The sequence below is a fragment of the Stegodyphus dumicola genome, chromosome X1, assembly GCF_044657685.1.
Source record: "Stegodyphus dumicola isolate Sdum_Otavi_A_Nest chromosome X1, ASM4465768v1".
Lineage (NCBI taxonomy): Eukaryota > Metazoa > Arthropoda > Arachnida > Araneae > Eresidae > Stegodyphus > Stegodyphus dumicola.
Genome location: NC_140780.1, coordinates 139,485,929 through 139,508,601, shown reverse-complemented (window position 1 = coordinate 139,508,601; position 22,673 = coordinate 139,485,929). Strand labels below are relative to the sequence as shown.

The following is a 22,673-nucleotide window of genomic DNA, read 5'->3' as shown; positions in this document are numbered from 1 at the left end:
CTGCCTAAAGAGATGGGTTCCTTTGTATAAGGAATTTTCTGTAAACCTGGCTCCTATTATTACAAACTATTGTTACAAACAGAATAGTTCTACTTCAGGGTAAATTTCTCTCCTTGTAAATGAATGTAATACTTAAACATCAATTGAAGTATATTTATAAGGAATTATCGTGCTGTCGTGGTGTAACTGGTAGCACGTCCGGAGAGGATAATTCATCACCACTTGAATTTGGATTGAGCCTCATGCTTCTTTCCTCAGTCGTCTTTGAAATGAGGAAGAATGTAAAATTCCCTTCTGCTTTGCATGCTTTCTTGGTAATACTGGCACAGCGTTCAGTTGGCAATCGGAAGATCATTATTTATAATTCCGGCAAGCTCATAGTTGCTCTCTCATGGTTTTTTCTTCTAAGTTATTCTATACTGGTATCCAATTAAAAGTGTGATAGATATTCATTTCTCTCCATGTGGATCTGTCTGGCTGTTCTCTTTTCTCTCTCTCCAGGAGCGCTTTTAAGCACGTGAGAATATAAAACATTACCTTATTCTCGTGCGTGCACTCATGATGCAACTGGTACCATAGCCAGCTAGCATCGGAATACTTATATTTCGCTTCCAAGAAGAGCAGCTCTTAATTTATCCTATTTCTTGTTCCGAAAGCTTAAAAGCGCTCCAAACTACGATTGAATATTTATTTAATCTTCTTTCGCTCGTAACATCCATGATGAGTCTTTTCAGCAGATCATCACGATACGCATACAGTGCCAGCTGGGCATTTTATTTTCCAGATTCTGAGTTTCTTCTTCAGCGAACATTACTGTATTGACCAATTAAGAGAAACAGCATTCAGACCTGCGATCGTTGAATTACAATTGCATCGTTTAACATTTAAACTACTTACAGGCTACTTTGTTTTTAAATCCTTTGCAATTATAGCTCATTGAATACGCTGTAAATATATGAAATGCAGCATATCACCAAACTGCTACACTGCCACTATTACTTCTTTAATCTTCACTTGATACACAGTAAACGTTTTCAGAACGCGGACTTGCAAAACGCGGTTTTGCATATACCTGTTATCTTAATTGTATCCATTAAATTTACACAACGCGAGAGTTTCAGTTATACGCGGTATGTTGCAAAGCGGCTTTCGCTTTGCGATAGTTCTTTTCAATGAGTGGTTTGAAAATTAATTCAGTAAAGAAGCCAAATATTGCTTAGAGTTGCAAAACCTGAGCTCCAAAGTTCTCCGAATTCTCGATATTTCGATATTGCTCCAGGACACGGTGCTAAAGCTCTCGCGAAGTTGCATCTAAATGTAGATGCAAAGTTTCATTCCTTCTACGAATACCACTTTCTTAATCTAAGCAACGGATCAAGCAATCATAAAAACAATGGAAGCCTGTTATGTCAGGCATCACTGCGAATAAATCACTAGATAAAGAAACCCACAACACATTAATGACATTTCGGAAGGATTTCATTGTCATTGCAAGAGACTGCACAGAATGATTAAATTCGCATGAGGACAAGTGAATTCAATGAACGCTTGCTGGCATCAGCTTTTGAAAGAAGTTAAAAATAATTTTGAAGGATTTTCATGCATTAAAAACGAAGCCAAGAAAATGGTACAAATTGCAAAAACAATAGGCAGCGAATGATTTTCAGATATGGAAGAAGAATAAATCAAATAATTAGTCGAGAATGAGATCGTGAAATGACGAATGAAGAACTGAAAATTCTTATAACACTAGCAGATGAAGATGAAGTCTTTAACGTACACAAATTTATACAAATTGCTGGAAAAAGGCATACGATCTTTTGATGGAGATTTACATAACTGAAGAGAGAAAAGAATACTTTATGTGAGATATTGAAAAACTTTGCATTCCTTCTCGTGGAACATTTAATGGGTTGCAAATACATTTTTTAAAATTTCTAATAGCAGGTTACAAAAGCAACTATACACAGAACGAGCAAAGATGAAAGAGAACAAGAAATAAATAATAAAAAAAAGAGTTTACAGTATAATATACAGATCTATTTTGTGTCGCGCCTCCCATCATCTCTCCCAGATTGATCCAGCATTAAGTGCATGGGAAGCACTAAGATATGTGCCATCCATTTCTTCATGAAGGTTGCACAATTTAGAAATTGGGGATAGGATAATGTTCGTTCGATGCAAATACATCATACACTGTCAAAAGCAAAAATCAGCAGCTATGAAAAAGCAATTGTATTATGTGCGTGCTTATTAAGTAGTGCCATAAATTCTTTCAATTACAATTTGTTTCATTTTCCCCTTTTATTGTTCCTTACTAAACGTTTTTTTTCCCATAGAAAGATAACGAGATTTTTTTCATATGCGAAATGCTTTAATAACCTAACAGAGAGTACGGTAAAGATTTACTGTATATATGTATATATATATCTATATATACTTGTGTGTGTGTGTGTGCGTGTGTGTGTATGCACAACATACATGTCCATTTAAATCTGTTTATTTGATTTATCACAGATGTATTGTTGTAAATACACATATGCATTGTTGTACTTGCGCTTATAATTATGAAATGTCGGGCTTGCGTTTTGTCTTACGAAGCACTCTGAATTTGGGAAAGGTGAAATAACTCCTAAGGTATAATTTACAGTTGCAAAGGCAACAGCAATCGGCAGATAGTTTAAGGGAGACTTTGTGTCTTCTTTTGGCTTAGGAATTGGGATGATGATAGCTCAAGGCTCTTCTTCTTTTAAACTTCTCTTTCAAGGCTCTTCCTCTTTTAAGCTTCTCTTTAAAGGCTCTTCACATACTCTACTGAAAAGAGTCAGAAAGACATTTAACGATTTAAAAAAATGCTTTATCATATCATAATCACTTGCGTTAAGATCTGTCTGTCAGAGCTCGTTTTAGATCTAGCAGCTTGAAATAGCTGTTATAAGCTTCTGAAATGAAAGATATGAAACAAATAGGAATTTTTATAGCGTTGCTTGACCGGAAGAAATGCTAGTGGAGAATGCAGTTACCAGTTATGGCAGCAAGCCTCTCATCTACTGCATTCACAATTTCTTCTTTGGTGCTTATCTCTCGCACACATTTTTCCAGAATTGAAAATGAGGGACTTTATACATTCCCATTACAATCCTTACTCTATCTCATACTCGTTTGCATGGCTTAGAGGTTGAAATTGCATAAGATATTCAAAAAACCGTCTAGCTCTACCAGTTTGACTCTGGCTCATTTGCTTTGTTTTTTTTAAGGTCAGAAGGTTAACAAAGTAGGATGACACAAGTCAAAGTTTTCTTCTGTGGTCTTTGAGTTTGTTGGAACTGTGGATTCCACTGTGGTTTGGGGACTCTGAAAATTCTGTAGATGATACTTCTTGGTGGTGGCTTTTAAATCATTATCTATAGATACATCGTTCACAATTAATTTTGGCGAAATCTGCCTGTAAAGATTAAAAAAATAGTTTGCTTATCCAAAATAAAGATATATCTACAAAGGGAGTTACTCGTAATCTTGGAATGCTACAAATAGAGGGAAGTGATCACTATTGTAAATATATTTCTCAACTCTCAATTTATAAAGCGAAAAGAAAGATTGTGAATAGATGGCAAGATCAATACGGATCAATATGCAATGTCCTCCTAGACTGGTGGCAGTAAGTTTACTTTATGTTGACTAGGAGAATGAATGGCCATTGATCATTTCCCTTACTTGCTTACTACATATGTTTCTATCTCTCCTTCCAAACAAAGGATTGTCACCCTTTAAATCACTAGAAGAATGAAGATTACAAGCAACTACTCGTATCTTGCTGTTCAAAGTGCTCATTTGATGGGAGATATAGACAGCACAGGGAAACACAGGAAAAACTTTTGCACAAGGACCTGAACCGCAACAGCTTGGAGGTATGTTCCATAGTAAAAATACTTGAATGATAGTCAGGCAACGTTAGAAGTCTTACACCTTCAATGACATGATTCAATGAGAAACATTCTCTTTTCTAGCAGATATAACCCAGGTTTCAGATGAGGTTTTTAGTTGCAAATCAGGCAGAAGGATGGTTATTTATTAATTATTATATATTAAAGCTGTTTTACTAAACCATTTCACAAGAGAAGAATATTATTATTATATATTAAAGATGTTTTACTAAATAGTTTCACGAAAGCAGCCATTATGACTGTCTGCTGCGCCTATGGTGCTTTTTCATTTTGGGGAGTCCTTTTGTCGAATCGAAATGTCCTTTTCGATTCCACTTCCATTTCTGAATCCAGAGCCTCAAAACACATGCTCTGCAATGCTGTTGAAGTCATCGAACAAAAGAAACGTTGCCAGATATAGAATATTGCAAAGACAATAAAACTAATACTGTTTGTGACAAATGTTCAAAATTTGTGTGTAGATTATCTGCAGCAAAAAACGAAAGACTATAGTATTCTGTGTGCAATACTTCCAGAGAAAGAAGTATAATGTAAATGTCACGCATATTTAAATTTTATTGTGATTTAATATCTTATTATTCTGTAGGAACATTATGAAATTTTAATTAATTAAAATGTAATTATTCAAAAGAAATTTCTTGCATTTCATTTTTTACGGGCTGCCAAAATTTGAAAGTATGCATTCGGAAATTAAACATTTAAATTTTCTTTGAGGGTACTATTATCTAAATTTCATATGATGTAACATTCTAGAAGCTAAATTGTATTAATCATTAATTAAAAATCATTTTATTAATCATCAAATACTTTATGTTCTGTATGTATATCTCCCATACAAATTAAAAAATAACATGACTGAAGTCCATAGGTCAGCTATGACCCATCCTGGTAGTTCTAGGTATACGAAAAAGGCGGTAATTCTAGTATTAAAAGAATGCATATTTGAAACATGAAGAGAATCGTGCCCGTTGTCCCCACTCAGCACGGAAGTTTACAAGTGGATGCAGGTCCCTTATCCAACGATTACTAGGTCTACACGCTCATTGAAGCCCAACTTGCAGTTTTCCGGTACGCAGGGATTTCCGATCACTAGTTTGGTTTGTTTCATTATGATATAGACTATCTGTCTACGGGGATTAAGGTTATCTGTCTAAGGTAAGGGATGCTTTCCTAAAGGATTTTTCATAAGGAAAGTGGCTCGTATCCCGTTACACATGGGAAAAATCACGAAAACGCAATGCAGCTAGCCCGTTCACCTGGTATCGGAGCAAGGTGTAACTACCAACTACCAATACTTAGCGACTTTCAATCAGACACCGGTGGGCCCCTTGATCACTAACGCCTAAACCCCTGTCAAAACCCTTAGGACTCCTCTACCATGTGTTTGGCAAGAGGAGAGACAGGAAAATAAGTCCGTTTCAGTCTGAGGCAGAAGCCAAAATTTTAACTGGGGGACAATTATTTTCCTCTCAACTACCAAGATCCTATTTTTCATTCTTGCTTATATGCCCAATATATTATTTTATGCACAGCAAACACGTAGGAAATTGTCTCTCCATCAGGTGCTAGAGACAAGAAATTAGTAACAGAAATTTACTTTGAGCCCAGACATCTAGATAAAACCACAAGTAAGAAAGAAAAGATAGAGCTTAAAGCAGTACAGATCATTAGGTTCCTCCAGGATCGTGATAGCCATACTCAACAAGAAGATAATCCCCAGACGGATACCGCATTTTGTCACAGTTATTATAGCTTTCCTAAATTTGCACTAGCACTCAGAGCAAACAGAATACGAAATATTCATCCGCTGCTTTACATTTGAGCAGGAAAGGAATTTTGCTGCAATGCTTACACTTTGCACTTATGGACATTTATTTTGAACCTTGATTCTCCAACTCATCAGTAAAAGACGTCAGTTTTGTACACGCGTTTGTAGATGTCCAGTACATTTTTTGTCTAATTTAAGATAATTTTGAAATTGTTATAGTTATTCGGAGAGATGAAAATAAATTTGTTTGGTGTAAGCTAAAATTATGTTCTATCAGATAAACCAGAAAATTAAAAAATATGATTTTTCACGTAAATTCGCTACTTTAAAGTGTAATGCAATTGCTGAACTAAAGAGGTAAACGCATATTTTACAAAATTTTATTTTGCTAAAAGCCATTTTTATCAGTATAATGTACACAAAAACTTTGTGGCTAAAAATAAATCTTTGTACTGGAGTTGACTTCAAGTATCCAGGTTTATTGGCAAGTTATGTTAACTGAAATTTCATACGCAAAAGGTTTTTCATGAAAGCTGCTAAACTAACAAAAACTTATTTTTCATCATGCGAGGAAATTTGTAAAAGACGATGATTACTAATGAGTACTTCAAAGGATGGTTTCTGAAACTAGAAACTTACGATCAGATTTTCCAGGAGTAAATAAAATCTACTTTGTTATAGTTGTTTTTTATACTCGTATAGTTATAAAGTACAGTCACTAAACTGCTTTGCTGCTTTTGCCTGTCCGATATTTCGTTAAAAAATAGATGAATCTAAAATGGTTAATATAATATTTAGGAAGCTTTGCGTACTAGTAAACTTAGCTGCTGAAAAAAAACTGAAAAAAATATTTATTGCTTGACTCTAAGCAGTATGCAAATTTATGAGGTATAGATATGTAAATGAAGTCATATGTATCATATGTATGTAAGTCATGCGTTTGATTAACATATATAATACAGGTAGTTATTTACACTTCTTATTTCCAAATGCATAGGTACCATAAGCGATACAAAATTCTCAATTTCAAATTAGTTTTGGGAAATAGAGTACTTTTGCTTGAAAAATGCTTTATGAAGAGACATTACTGCAAAAAATAATGTATAATTTGAAATAGAATTATATACACAAAAATGTAAAAAATAAAATAAAATAAAAAAAGGACGATTCAGGAGTTATAATGCTTCAAAGTCGGTAACTTATCTTTTGGAAAGCTGAACGAAACACAGGAAATTTACAGTGTGTACGTGAAATTTGAAGTTTGAAGAAGTACTATTAGTACTACAATACATGAAGCTAACTATCATTTCAATATTAAATAGCAGAAGAGATAACATCACAACCAAACATTACCACTAAAGCATAAAAATAAAATATATAAGAAAGAAGATATTAATTTCGATGATAAGTTTAAAGAAAATAGCTGCAAAATTCTCAATTAGTTAATAATACCAGGGGGTAAAGAAAAGAAAGGCCGTAAAATATGCAAATTTGATAAAAAATATTATTTTAGTTTTAACCTTTTCTAATTACATTCTCTAATCTTTTTACTTTTAGAAGAGCATTTCTTTTAATATTTATTTTCATTATATATCCACGCGGGGCTCAGATTCTTATATTTTAACAGGTTAACAGAATATCTCGACAATCTAATACATAGATGGAGTTTCTACCGAGGAAAATTACTAACCCATATCATGGAACATTAAGATTCTTTCAAGCAGATAAATACGTCGGATAGAAGACAAGGAATAGCGAGCCTGATTTTTGGATCTGATTAGGAGTCTTGTGATTCGGAAGAGATAACGAAGATTGCGGGAAATGCGCTTTGAAAGGGAAATAATTAAATTTTACTCAGCATTCTGGTGATAAAGTTTCTCCAAGCAGAATAAAAAAATAAAAGAAAACAGTTCCATCAAATCAGCTTAGTGAGCAGACTTAATTTTTTATTATTGTTATTTATTGTAAATCTGAATGTTTAAAAAAGAAGCTGCAAACTTTCAGATTAAATAAAGTTAATTATATATCACCCACGTTTTATAAACTGTCATAAGATTTGATATAATAAATTAACACTGAAAGGCAGAATGTCCATAAATTATTTATTGAATCGACAGAAATCAAAATACCTTTACTGTAGAAAGTGTTTGATTCAAGAATACTCTGCATTTTCAGTGCGCATTTTTCACCTTATTTTGCACTTATCTTATACCTTATCTTATCTTATACGTTTACCATCTTGCACTTCATTTCTTTCCATAGATGTAAATTACACTTTGCTCCATTGGTTCTAACTGGTGGAAAATACAGTTATCATGAATATCAAGTGAATTTTCTAATGAAGTTATTTTCAATTTTAAAAAAATGGGCCACTCATATGTTCGTATGCTATCTCTGATTGTGGTATGTACACAACACTCTGCACATGTAGAAATTTTACTGATCAGGAGGGCTGTGGAATTGGAAACGGTTTAAGCCAATTGATATAATTACGTGATTTTTTCTTCTTTTACCTAAAACAGTTTCTGCAGTAAAGCTATTTTATATGTATCCCAGAAAAACATTTATGGACATCTTGTAATATCAGAACTGCTAAGAGCAATGAAGTCCATTTGAGCAGACATGGCGGTAGTGCGTTTAATGTCTAGTCATGATTTGCGACATGTTAGATGAATCATAAATAAAACTAATACTACAGGTAGCATTTTATAAGTGCCCTCATAACTTCAGGTGCTTATATATTGTATATTTACTTTATTTCAGAATGAAGACTAGTGTAAACTTAGTAATATGTTTTAATATTGCGCTAGTAAATCAGCATCAGATTAGAATAAAATCATCTCAGCAACAAAATTGTGTCCTGTCGATAATTATTCAGAATACCTTTACTGTAAAGTATTAGATTATTAAAACTATTAGATTATTTATTAAAACTGTTAGATTTTTGAAAAGAATTACTTCCGTCTTTTCATCGCAGAAGCTTAACCGTTATTACCAAACCGTTGATAAGTCTTAAAATCTATAATGACATTAGTAATCACCAGACACCTGAACGTACTTTGCACCAAGAGATACGTTTTCTGAAGTTTTAAAATACCCGTTTGGAAAATTTTAACAAAACACGTTTTATAGATCAGTAGGGTCTGTCGTGCAAAACCTTTTAGCAGAAAGTCATTTAGTTGAGTGTATTTTAATACAATATTTAAAAATTCATTTAGGATAGCTAATGGTTCATGATATTCATTTTTCATATCCTGACGAATTAAAGTTATCAAGATAACAGGAATTACAGCTATAAGTAGATAATGAGTAATTACAAAAGTATTATGAATGAAAAAATATAATTAACATCACTCAATATTTTATTCCATTTAAATCCCAGCTTTGTATACCATCGGATTTGTAGATCATTATACCAGTTTTGTATACCTAAAGGTAGAAAATGTGCACTTCCGTGTAACGTAATATTATTATTTAGAATGTATGACAGATTTATTATTACGAATACAGATTATCTGTCTGTTATGAAGAAAATAACTTACCGCATTTCCTAGAGAAAATAAAATTAGCTCAACATAAATAAGCATAAAAACTACTTACTTAATGAAATATAAAGTAAAACTAAATATGAAATATTTTCCTTCAGTTTAAAACTCAGCACAAATAAACATAATATTTATTACTTGAACATAAAAATTAGCAAATATAAACTTAAAATTTACTGTTGCCCTGCCCCGCTTTCATTCTTTCGAGAGAGTACTCTAACTTGAGCTTATACCACTGTAACTTATACTGTAAGTGTTAGATGTAATAATTACGCTTTCAGTTAGTTGGTCTTGCATATTAGTTGGTCAACAACATATTTTACGTTTGTTTTGTGTTACTTTTTTACGATTACTTTATTCATTTATTTACTCTAGAGATTTTCCTTGTAATACTAAAGTTGGTATGAGGTTGTTTTGAAATTTAAAATAAATTGCATGAATTAGAATTCTAACATGCTGCTTAAATGTGTCTTAAATGAGCATGAAAAATGAAGCAACACTTCAGCAAGCTAGAATGTTTTTGCAACATTTTAGCTTCGGATAAATTAACTTAAATGGGGTTGATTACTTTCTAATGGAAATAAGAAAATGTAATGAATAAAATGTGAAATGATAATTAGGTCGAGGGTTTCCTTCCCTTGATTTGCCTATTTCACTCAGAAATATTTTAAAATTATTTTTCTACATATAGCGAAATGTCGATTATCCATATACACTCAACTATCAGTTTCTATTATCCCTAAATTCCTGAGACAGTTTATATGATAAGAAGTGTGAAAAGTCCAGATAATAATAACAAGAGATAAATAAATAAGTGAAAATATCGTAATTTAAATTATACCATACTGTACAATTAAACGGGATTGTTTTGTCATAATCCTTAATTAAGTGACTTAAATATCGTTTTAAAAATGCATTTATTTTGAGGACTTTACAGAACTGACGAAAGCTCTGAAATATTAAATAACGACGAAAAATTACTAAGATCAGTACTATACTGCATACATATTTTATTTTAAATCTTTCTGCAGTATACCCAAAAACGTATCAGTAAGTATTGAATGGACGACTAACGCAGGCCTACACACTAATATGTTAATGATACCTTCAGACACTGTACGTATTTTAATAGTGTACATTTCATTACATATTACGTACTTTTAATTACATACTACTTGAAGTAACAAAGAACTTTCCTGTTACTTTTGCTTTTTCGTAAATGTCATAACACTTGAAATAGTACTATATACATAATTGCATAATGAGAACTTTCACATTAACTTAGTCCTAATAATGTCATATACCAATTATTTCAATTATTTATACACACATTTTTGCTAATGTATGGATGAAGTAATGGCAGTTAATATCGCATTTTCTCTAAAGAATTAAAATTAATTAAAGCACGTTTGGAAAATAAAAGACGGCGGATGTTTATCTTCTTGTTACTGTTTTGGGTTTATTTCAAATATTAAATTTTCATGCTGTTAGTATTTAGAAAGCTAATAGTGAGAGTATAATGCGATCAATTATCAAATTTAATCTTCATATTTATTAGTATTACACATTGTGCTGTGCTTAGAATGTACCTTTTTTATTGACTTCTTAATTGTGATGTCGTAAGCGGAATTCCGAATACCTGAAAATGTTTCCTCAGTGAAGTGCGGTTTATGCAATTATTGAATAACTTTAAATTTTAAAATTAAGTGTACACTTATCTTATTTAATATTACCTACAAAGCTGGAAAATATGTATAAATAAAAAATAAATGCTTGTATGAAATAGTGCTAATTGCTTCAATGACTAAACTATTCGAATTTGGCAAAGCTCTCTGGGGCCATCTGCCTAACAAAGAATGTCTTGAATTTTGAACTATGAATTTTTATCAGAACGAATCTACTCATCTACTCATCTAGAAAAACAAAACAGTAAAAATTAGCTGCTAATATTTAATATTTCACAGATAATCGGAGAAACAAAATATTGAAAATACAGTTTCGATCTCCAGTGGAGAATTTTTAGATCAGTTAGGTCCCCAATGGCAAGCTTTCTCATAAAATTTTAAAATTTCGTGAAATCACTGAAACAGCACTGCATTGGCATATTGTAGATTAGAGCATTTTGTATTTCGTATTCAAATTGATTTAGCAATTAATTTTGTGTAATTTTATGTGCTTCTAAATGAACAAACGTATTTTAATTTTTTTTATATATTGTCGTATTTCCAATAATTTCAGTCCTTTGTAATAAACATTTAATCAGTTTTCTAACGAATTTGTTATCTGCTTTATTTGAACTAATTTCTTTGCTTGAATTCTAACTGGATTTGGGAAGGAATGTGCTTGACTATACACTTTCAATAAGAAAGCTGTAAATTAACTGCTAAATTACTGTTGATGTAGCAAAAATTAAGAAATAAAACACAATTTTAAATCACCAACAGCAAACGTTCTCTCATTCACTTCGAAAAATTCAAAAATATGCATATTCTTTTTATCTTTTCAATGGCTTCTTTTTTGTTTTATGCTACTGTTTCAGACATTCCAGAAATAAATTAAAAACATAATTTACTATTAAATTGTTTTAATTAAGCATTTTGTTTCACATTTAATCCATCGGATTTCTTTTATTTAGCCGATTTAGTGACAAATTTTGCTTTATTGATGTAGTTTACGTTTTGATAATTTTAATTTTCATTTCTGTCTTAAGTATGTTGTGTTGCAAGTTAAAAAAATGCATGCTCACGATGTATTTTCAATTTCATAAAATAAATGCCATATATGAATCTAATAGATGTATTGCAATTGAACCCATGCCTTTTGCATTGCGGCTGACAGCGAAAAGGAAGTCATATTTTCGAAGTCATATTAACCTATAACCCTGTTAGGTTAAAAGAATCTTCATACAGCGTTCGCTTTGCGAAAAGTGTCGCGTGCTCTTTGAGGTTAATTGTAATTAAATTCTTTACGCTTCATTTCTGTTACCTTATATATATTCACTTAAATGCAAACTGTTATACTGTTATTTTTTGGAGGGAGAGGAAGGGGAGAGATTATTGTTTCTCTTTTTTTTCAGGCAGCAAAAAATTTATTTTCCTTACTTACTAAACGCATTATTACTTATTCATTAGGCTTTTTAATTAAAAAGTTGTCCTTATTTGGTGGAATAAACAAATACAATAAGGTCTGAACGCTGTTTCAGAATTGTAAAGCAGGCATTTCAAATTAACAACTATTACCCAAGAGGTTACTAACCAGAAAAATATGATTTCTGAGATTTGGAAAGGCTACAAAAGTGCAAAGGAAATTCCAGTTGACAAAGTAATTGGGAAAAAAATCTCGCCTGATCAACCAAGTCAAACACTGAATTAAGTAACACATCTTATAGTGAGTTCTCAGTTGTTTCGTCAAATAATGAGTCTGGAGGAGGGGGAAGGACGCAGTCTAAATTATGTATTGCAGGATTATTAGGAAAACGCTGTAACATTTTAGCGTATTATAAGCGATTAAAATAAATCCAGATATAGCTTACATTTTGATTAACGAATCAATGAAATACAAAATTAGTACAAAAATAAGTTAAGCAAGTGAACATTTTACAGCATTTTCTAAAGGAAACGAGCAATATTTAAGTGACAAACGGATGCAACCACAAAAACTCTAAATATGTCAATCCATTCGCCGTAATTTAAACCGATGTCATGAAACTTCGAATCGGGTTTTGTTTGAAGTTTAATACAGTTTAACAGTTCATAAGCAAGACGTTGTTCTATCGACTTGCCGACATGGAGTCGAAGTGTTTCGTGCTATTTTTAGTTGCATTAGCACAAGTAGTGGAGAGTAAAACTCTATCTTATACACTACCCTCCAAAAGCTAAGGAACAGTTTTTCAAAACTTACCATTACAAAAATGTCAATAACGTTTAAATTCATAGTTTATATGCATGACAGTGAAAGTTTAAGAAAATATACCCAAAAACAATAGCTACCACTTTTATTTTATAGAAATGAATACTTATATAAGAGTTGGAGAAAAAGCGCAAAAATTGTAATTTTTATTCAGGAGCATTAACCTTCAGTTGTTATAACAGTTTCTTGGACAATATCCAGGAGAGTCTATCAATGTCCAAAAATCGTTTGCCCGATTCATTGAGGTGCCGGACGACGGGATGGATATAAATGAAGATGTCATAAGCTGAAGCTATTAGATGTTTCAATGTATACCGTAATGTGGTCCACCGACTATGGAATCAGTTTGAATCCTAGAATTTTGTGTCTAGAAGACACGTTCCAGGCAGACTTAGAGTTACAACACGCGTGGGAAACCGTTATTTAGCTCTTTAGGCCCGAAGGAGGAGTAACATTACTATGCCTCAGCTCATGGTAGAGCATTTAGTGGCAACAAGAACAAGAATCTCAGCTACTGTAGTGCACAGACGCCTTCACAATACAGGTACAGACTGTATGTAAGAAGACCAGTTGTTTGTGCCCCATTGACTCGAGGACGCAGAGGTGGCTGTGTATATTCAGCAAGAGAACACGTCTTCTTGACCACTCAACAATGGGCGTCTGTTCTCTTCACGGACGATTCCAGTTTCACATTAGAGAAAGACTCAGGTCGTCAGCTGATCTGGAGGCAACAGCGCACTAGATATAATCAATCCCAAGCTGTGGAAAGACACAGTTACAGACGTGTTGGAATGATGGTTTGGACTGAAATTTCTCTCGATTATCACACTGACCTGCATGTGTTTCATGGAGGAACTTTGACCGCTGAGAGATATCGAGAGATAATTGATGAATATGTCCACCCATTTGCCGCTGCTAATGGTCCTGGATTGGTTCTGATGGACGGCAATGCGCGACCGCACCGAGCTCAGGTTCCAGAAGAATATCTTGAGGGTCACGGTATGGAGCGGATGGAATGGCCAGCTCAATCCCCAGATCTGAATCTGCTACAGCACCTTTGGGACGACCTTGGGAGACAGGTTGTTGTTTTAAGTCCTCCTCCAAAGTCGTTAGATGAGCTTCAACAAGGATTACTACGTGTCTGGTCGTTGCTTCCCAATTCACTGACCGTCAATGGCTTAATTGACAGCATGGAACGTCGCTGCTGCCAATGTATTGCAGCTAGGCGCGGACTAATTCTTTATTAGAACCCATTTTTATAACGTTAACACCCTATTTTTCTTCAATAAACTGTGATATAGTGTTTCTCCAAGATTGGATTTCTCTGCCAAGAGAGCAATTTCTTGTTGCAATTATGTTTGTTTTGAACTTTAGAAACATCTTATGTCGCATTCAGGAAAGAACTGTTTAGTGAACATGATATGTAATTTCTTGTTTCTATGTTGCTTCATTCTCAAATTAGACCCAAAAAACATGCTGTTCCTTAACTTTTGGAGGGCATTGTATTTTACCTTTGAATTTTAGTTGGCGTTATATAGTTTGTTTGTTATCGAGTCCATATTTCATGGAATAATGATTGCCTGAGCCTCAAGGAGGTTGGACTTCTACTTCCATCCCGATGTTGAGGGAGAGCATGCCGGGAGGGGTTCAAGGGTTTCCCACCCTCTCTCCTACCACGAAACCGCATAAAAGGACTTTTGCCTCGCCGTATATTTAGAATGTTCGCATGCTGCAAAGGTGTTATAATTTAAACCAACCAACCATATCCTCTCTGGGATTCGAAACCAGGTCCTTCGGTACAAGAATCTATGGCACTAACCACTACCCCGTCTGGGCAGCGGCGTTTCATAGTGAGTGATAAATAAGTGATAATTTGCGTGAGGCTTTAACTCGCAAGCCTTTAAAGTTAAATTAAAAAGTAAAAAGGTCAGCCGTCAGGATTCAGAGAACGTGGCTTTAATTAGGCATTTTAAAATATAACAAAGTAAATAAATAAAAACCATAAATAACCAGAGGTCTAACCAGAGAGAGAGGAAAGTCTTACCGGTATTCGCTTGAAGTCAATATTAGTTCTGATAGTCCTTTGATTTAAATCCATTGTTGGTCTGAAATTATCTGCAAGAGGAGCCTTTGGATTACGTTCATCACCTTGCATTAATCGTCGCAGTGCAAAGAGCTGAAAATCAAAAACTCCTTTTAATTAAAAAACAAATAAATGAGAAATAGATTATTAATTTTAAATTTCGTAATTGTTAATTTAAGACTCCCAAGGCTAAGATTGCTTGCTAAATAAACCGTCTCAGCATGCTTCGAAATCTGAAACACTAGAAGGTCTTTTTCGGAACATTTTTGCGCGGGTAATATTTGACCATTTTGCGACAGATAACTTGTTAAAGGAAAAATAGCATGAAACATGCTTTATATATTTTTTAAAAAATGTTTTAGGTTATAAGGCAAAGAATTAAAATCTCTCAATTTCATTTCTACAGTCTTTAATATCAAACAGTGCTCCCCAGCCTTATCAACACCAAACTTTTTTTTTTTTTCCCAATACAGGGTGACAGTTTCATATAAACCTCGTATATTTAAGGCAAATAAATTAATGTTTTGGAATGAAAAAAATGTTTTCTTGAATAAGGAATCTAATTTTATTTGTTTCTCAATAATAAGTAAGACATGAAACTTTAAATACCAGTCCGAAAATATTGAATTTTATTAATACTAACTCACTTTATTTAGCTAAACTCATATATAAAGCTGATAAGTTCTTCGCAAACATTAATTCACTGCAAGAGATAGTAATAATTATAAGAAATGTGTTATGTTTAAGGCCGACTGAACAAATAATCTGCACCTGAATAGCATTTCTCTGAAAAACGACTGACTTTAACGTCATTTGGCTTTCAGAAAATAATAAGCTTTAGTACACCATTAAATATTTATAAATGAATTTACATAGTTAAATATTTAGAAATTAATCTGACAATAAGTTTTCCCAAAATTCCAGACTTCCAAAATATTTAATTTAAATTAAATATTTAATTTTATTTTTTATTTTTCACATTTTAAGCAATTTAATTTATGTAATAAAATTAAGATTTTAATCACTATAATAATACTTCCCCCCCCAGTTTAATTTTTCACATTTGTAGGCAGCATTTACCCAATTCAGTTCTCGTGTTTTTGTTTTCCATTTAATAAAATTACAATCCTACTACTCAACTCAATACATCCTATCACTTCTAATTTTTTCTGCAGTCTTCTGCGACAAGATTTCAACGGATATAAGGAATAGCTAATTATATACAGGCTTCTCATTTTCAGTCTATTCTATTCAGTTTATTATTTACTTTATTTTTTTTATACCAAAGTAAGGATTTCACATTACATCTCAAATACATTTAACTTCAATAGTCAATTTTAAGCTTATTGACGTCCGTTCCTTATTTTTTTATCTATTTCGACATTTTGGAAACATTTCATTTAAACAAAACTGACTCTAAACGATTCTAATTTGCTCTACGTTTAAGTGAATAATCGTCTAAAATAATTTTGTTACCTTTCCTGAAATTCTGATGTCAAAATTTAACACTAGATTTACTGTGGTCTTCGTATACCTAGAATTACGGCGGGTGTTATTTTGACCCCTTGATAAGATATCTGCATATTTCTCTATATTATATAATATATTTGTGAAAAAGAAATTGAAATAACGCAAATTATGACAACTACAGTTTATTTTAAAGAATATGGAGACTTTGCAGGTATGTAGTCAAATAATGAACAAACATTTAAATATTTCCATCGGAAAAAGTAATTTTTTTTTCATTTTCGATAGCTTACATTTCAAAAACACAGAAAATAAAATGTATAAATATTTACGCAAATTTTTCCCAAAAAAGTTGTTTTTAATCCAAATATTAAAGCATTATTTTAAAACAAACCTTTTGCTATAAAGAGTACATAGAAATATAAATATATAGAAATATTTTATTTACAGATAATATATTAGTTAGCACAGCAATTAGTACACCCGATTATTTTTCTGATTTTTTGTGTACAATAATCCGCATACAGATTTATTTCAGTTGTCGCAAAGTCCCGGTTCTGCGTGCAGTATTCTGACGGCCGTATACGTGTCTGAAGACTCCGAGAAGACCTCACGTCACCTGCTTGCATTCGATATAGGCATAGTGGCCCTGCACCTGCTGTGATGGATTGGGCAGCCATTGGGTGCACGACACGCACATCTATAGGTAGGATCGACGGTAATTTGAAAGCAGATCGATACATTTCTGACGTCTTACGACCAGTGGTTGCGCCATATATCCTGAAGTCCTGGCAAACGCCCTGTTCCAACAATATAACGCATGTTGCATGTCGTGTTCTGACCTTCCTCGATACACAGGGTATTCGATTGCTGCCTTTGCCTGTACAGTCGCCAGTTGTGTCACCCATTGGAAACATCTGGTCATGGGTCGTTAAGAGACTGGCTCGCCACTCGTCTCTAGCTAATATGGTTAAGGAAGTGTGGCATGGACTTGAAGCAACAGGAAATGAGTGCCCGTTTTTCGACTTCATGACTAACTGGGTAAGACCTGTTCGACTTCATGACTAACCGGGTAAGGGCCGTTTTTGCTGCCAGGGGTGTCAGCTGTTTCTACTACTAATTTCGCGCCTATGTAAACCCCAAATTGCTTACAAATTTAATCATTTTGTCCTCCTGCCATACTGTTTACGTACAATAAATATCTTTTTTATTTGATTTCTTTCATGGTGTTGCAATTTTAATGCCAGGAGTGTATATACTGAAGGGCCTTGTCGAACTAACTGATACAGAAGAGCCCATGCAGAATACGCGCTAATGTTGGATATGTCCATCACTGAAAGATTCCGTCAGTGCATACATAAAATAATAGTCATCAGAACTGCTTCAACAGCAGAATATTTTGGTTTAGCTTTGCTTTATCTTATATGGCAAAATGCACTAGGGCTATCTGCTGAATTTTTTCGCATTGATATAGGCCAATATTTGTTCCCCTCAAAAACCTAAAACACCCGTGTATACGAATTTCTCCTGGAATGGATTTACTTCCCATCTTCCAAGTAGAATGCTGCATTTTTAACAATACTTAAATGAAGTTATTACTTCTCTCTTTGGAATTTTGTGCGGTTTTATGCACTGCGTGCAGTTTCCCCTTAGGACAGGACTGCAAATGCGAGCGTCAATAGTTAACGTTGAAGCTAAATAAAGAAGAGAGAAGGTACATTCAAATTAGAGAGCTTCTTTAGTCACTTCAAAAGAATATTTGGCATGCCATTTATTAACTCTTGAAACAGAGTCATTTATTAACTCTTCAAATAATGAGCCCTGCAATAGCGTGATGGGAAAAAGCAACAGGTAGAAAATGGGCACAGGCGTTTGGACGATCTTCCCATGTCTGAGGCATGGTGATACGGGTGACTTTCCTGTAAAAGCTTTAAGAGAAGGGATGCCTTCATGAAGGAATTTCTAAGGAAAGCTGGTTCGTATAGATGTTACGCATGGGAAAAACCACGAAGGCGCTCATGCAACCAACCCGTTTTCCAGGAATCGAATTACCAGTGTTCAAAGACTTAACCGTTCAGCTGCTGGTGGGTCTCAGTATTACTAGTATTCTGGCAAATCTCAGAACTGATGAAAATATGTGGCCCTAAAAGAACTCTGGGTATACATGCTTAACATTAAATGACAAGGATAATTTTACATGACAGAAATACACCTTCTCAGGTAAAATCAGAATTCAGTGCGGAGAGAGGCTTATTAAACATCTGAATGAGGAATATTCTCTCCATTGTAGGGTCATTAGTAGCCAATATCTAAAGAAAGCTCTCCTGATAAATGCACGACCCACAAGTATACTGCTCTTATGGACTCAGTAATTTGGGTACTGGACATTTGATAAAGTGAAGCGAGTAGATTGGTCTGACCAGTCTCACCAATTGTTTTGGAATGACGAAAGAATTTGCTTTGCGGTGAAAATATCGTGATTCCTTGGAACCTACGTATCAAAAGGAGATTGTGCATGCTTTGGCGGCTCCATAAAGGCATGGGTTTCTCTAAATGGCATTTAATAAAACCCTCAGTGTATCTACAAATGTTTGTAACAGATGAAATCTGTTGCATATCCTTTCTAATGAGTTAAACCCATTCCTGCTTAGCATTCAATATGATAAGTTTCTAAGATATATACTATATATAGATAGATAGATAGATATAGATAGATAGATAGATAGACATATAGATAGATATAGATATAGATATATATATATAGCGAGAAAGAGACAGACGGATACCAAATAATGGTCAGAAGACATTGATATTTACGAACACTGATGTAAGTTTAGAGTCTTGCAATGGCTACCAAATCATTATATCTTAAAGTTATCTACCATATTCTGGACGATGAAAGAATGTATTGTAAGCACAGAAATCCTTCATCTCGGAATACGTCAAAATTATAGATTGCCTTATATGGTAATCCCTACTTGTAGAATAATCTTGCATTTTTGCAAAATGAATGTTTCTGCAGCTCTGTGTTCCCATGAAGAACTTAACTAAGTATTTGATAGGTCCACTAGTTAATATACAGCTTGTAAAGGCAACAGTACAGATGTAATAGAATTTGAATTACTTTATATATTCATTTTGATGTGAACAAAATATCCATTATTGTTTCCCGTCCCGCAATGGTTAAAAATGCATTATCCTTTTCGAAAAGAAAACTGGAAACTATTTTCATGTATAATAACGCAATGTTCTCTGGTGCTGCAGATTAGTCTGATTTCCATGATGTCAGAACTTATTGTTTTCCTTTTAAGAAGTGTTTTATTTAATATCACTTGCCGACAGTCTTATTAAATTTGTTTTCTAAATATTCGTTCTAATAAAGAATTGCGTTAGATTGTTAATGTCTTTAGAGTTCAACGGTGCACATAAAATCACTCTTTATTAAATAAAACACCTATATTACTTATGTGTCTATAGTACAAAATGTAACAATGTTATACATATATTGTTATCAATAAAGCATTTTGAACTTATAATATAGCATTAATAAAAATAACATAAGGGCGAAGCAAAATCCTGGAATTTCAAAATCTAAATGACCTGAAAAAAGTGTGCCTGATGAACTCAATGATTAAAGGTAAATTTATATATTTATGCAAAAACGTTTCCTTTCGAATATTTCATTCGTAATTTGTTCCAAAACTCATGTTAAAAACTTTGAAAGTTCGCAGCACAATTTACGCGAGAATAAGTTATGTCTTCTGATTCCTTTTCATGTAGACGCCGTTGAAGTGTGTGCACTGAATTTCGAGTAAAGGAATAGGAAGATTTAAACATATTTCTAAGTGAGTAATTTTATCTTTACGCCCTTACTTTTATTTGATAACTTGATTGTTTACTTTGTTCTACTTCAACAATTTCTAGTGGGATTTACAAACCTGAATAACTGTACCGACCTTTCATGTATTTGCTTGGTACCTAGGTTTCTATCAAGGAAAATTTTTATTGCATTTAGAGGAAATGATAACTATACTAACTACGATACGAAAAAATGAAAATGGGTAAGAACATCAAAACTTTAGCTAATTTGTTTAGTTTGGGGAGACGCACTGCGAGAAGGCACAAGACTAAAATATCATTTATACTCACACAGATAAATGAAACACAGTGCAGTATGATTATGAAATGATATAAATCATATTATTCTAACAAATATGGGTAGACATTGTAAACATAAGAAAACTGGTAATAAAATACAAAACTATGTAGTAACCTATGTAATAATAAACACAAAATTATATATATCATTATGGATGTCTGATTATCACATAATAAATAAAAGGAACATAAAAGGAAATAAAGTGATAAGACAGTTATAATCTGTTAACTTTTAACAGGAAACGGCAAATAATTCTTTTGCGTTATTATGTTAACTCCTGGAATAACGTTTTTTAATTTCCATTAAAATTTTGATGACTTAATTATTGGTATATTTTAAGATCCTATCATCCAGTAAAGCTTCAATTCTGAAAATAGATTCAAATTATATACATTTAATACTATTATAATATTTTTGAGAAATTACAGGCATTATAATTATTTGTCATAATCGGCATTGTAACTCTCAGAATTTTCATTCAAAAGACAATAAATATCTTTTAATAGAAAAAATATGCAGAAAATCTCTTAAACTAAATTTCCGCTATGTCCTCACTCGATGTCGCAAATCAAATCTAATAAAATTAAGTTGTTAAGAATGATTTCAAACACAAGTTTTGGATCAAGGCTCCAGAGAGCTGAGTAAATTAAAACACATCATTAAATACATAAACAAGTGTTTCAACCTGGTAGTACTATCAGTATCCTTAAACAAATCGCTTTTTTTTCTTTGTTTAGCATTAGATGTACCTATTCAGTTTGGAAAAACGGTTTTCCAGTATGCTTACGTGAATGGTTATAGCGGGCTGAAGTTATTGGGCTTGTCTGTGCTTTTGAATCAATGACATTTTCCCACGGCTGTAAGACTATTTGTTATATATAGATCGCTTTGTTACTCATTCACACGTGACTAGTCTAATTAAATAAGACTACATACTAAGGATATCAACTGATAGTTGAATTTCCTGCATAAAGAAGAAAATATAGCTTTAATTACAGGCATACAAAGAAGCATTGAAATATTTCTATGTTTCTAAATTTTGTATCTTGCAAATCTTTTGTTTGCAAACAGGTAAAATATATTTATAAATTTTATTTTAAAATACAGAACTTTTTTTATAGATATCGCAAAAAATCTTAGAGTTTCATGTTATGCTTTATCTTGAACATTAATGGTTTGCATTCGTGCAACAAGGTTTATTCAATTACAATTCTAAATAAGTTCTTTAAAGTCGTAGCCGTTTATAAAGAGAATATCTCAAACTGACTGAAGAGGAATACGTATAAGTATTAATTTTTATATAATATTTTAAAGTTTGAAATATTATTCGAATTCAAATAAATCCCCTGAACTATTATATGATGTTTTCAGCTCATGCCTACAATAAACACGTGCTAAATAGGTTATTGAGAAAACCAATTTCGTCATAGAGCCTAGCCAGAGCAACAACTTTCTTCCGATTCCAAATATCTCCGATATTCCCTATCCTGTTTTCTGTTCCTCCCCCGAATGTTCCTCTAAACATCCATCGTGGTAATCTGGACATGAGCATCCACCAGAAAATCCAAACCCTGCCTTATCGAGAAGCAGATCATGCGCTGATGGATTCATTTCACAATGTAATCTGCACTCCGGAAAGGATTTTCAGTGGATAATGAGGAGCAGTGTTTTAACCAGTCACTCATGTTACTGATAAGACCAGTACCTTGTTATGTCTCCAGAAGATTTGTTACTTCTTTTATTTCTTCATCGACTTTCGTTGAAACGCTACTCCGATTTTATGCGCTTTAAAATATAA

At 33.1% G+C, this 22,673-nt stretch overlaps 1 protein-coding gene across 1 annotated transcript in view; it reads right to left on the bottom strand.

The window, feature by feature from the left end:
* The window catches only part of LOC118185701 (carbonic anhydrase-related protein 10-like), a gene marked incomplete at its 5' end in the record, with an annotated part of 459,955 nt that overhangs the window by 67,119 nt on the left and 370,163 nt on the right, over positions 1-22,673 (bottom strand). Inside the window, one exon of the mRNA XM_085808190.1 lies at positions 15,211-15,342. Within this exon, the coding sequence (XP_085664316.1) occupies positions 15,211-15,342 (132 nt within the window). The remainder of the gene's footprint in view (positions 1-15,210; positions 15,343-22,673) is intronic.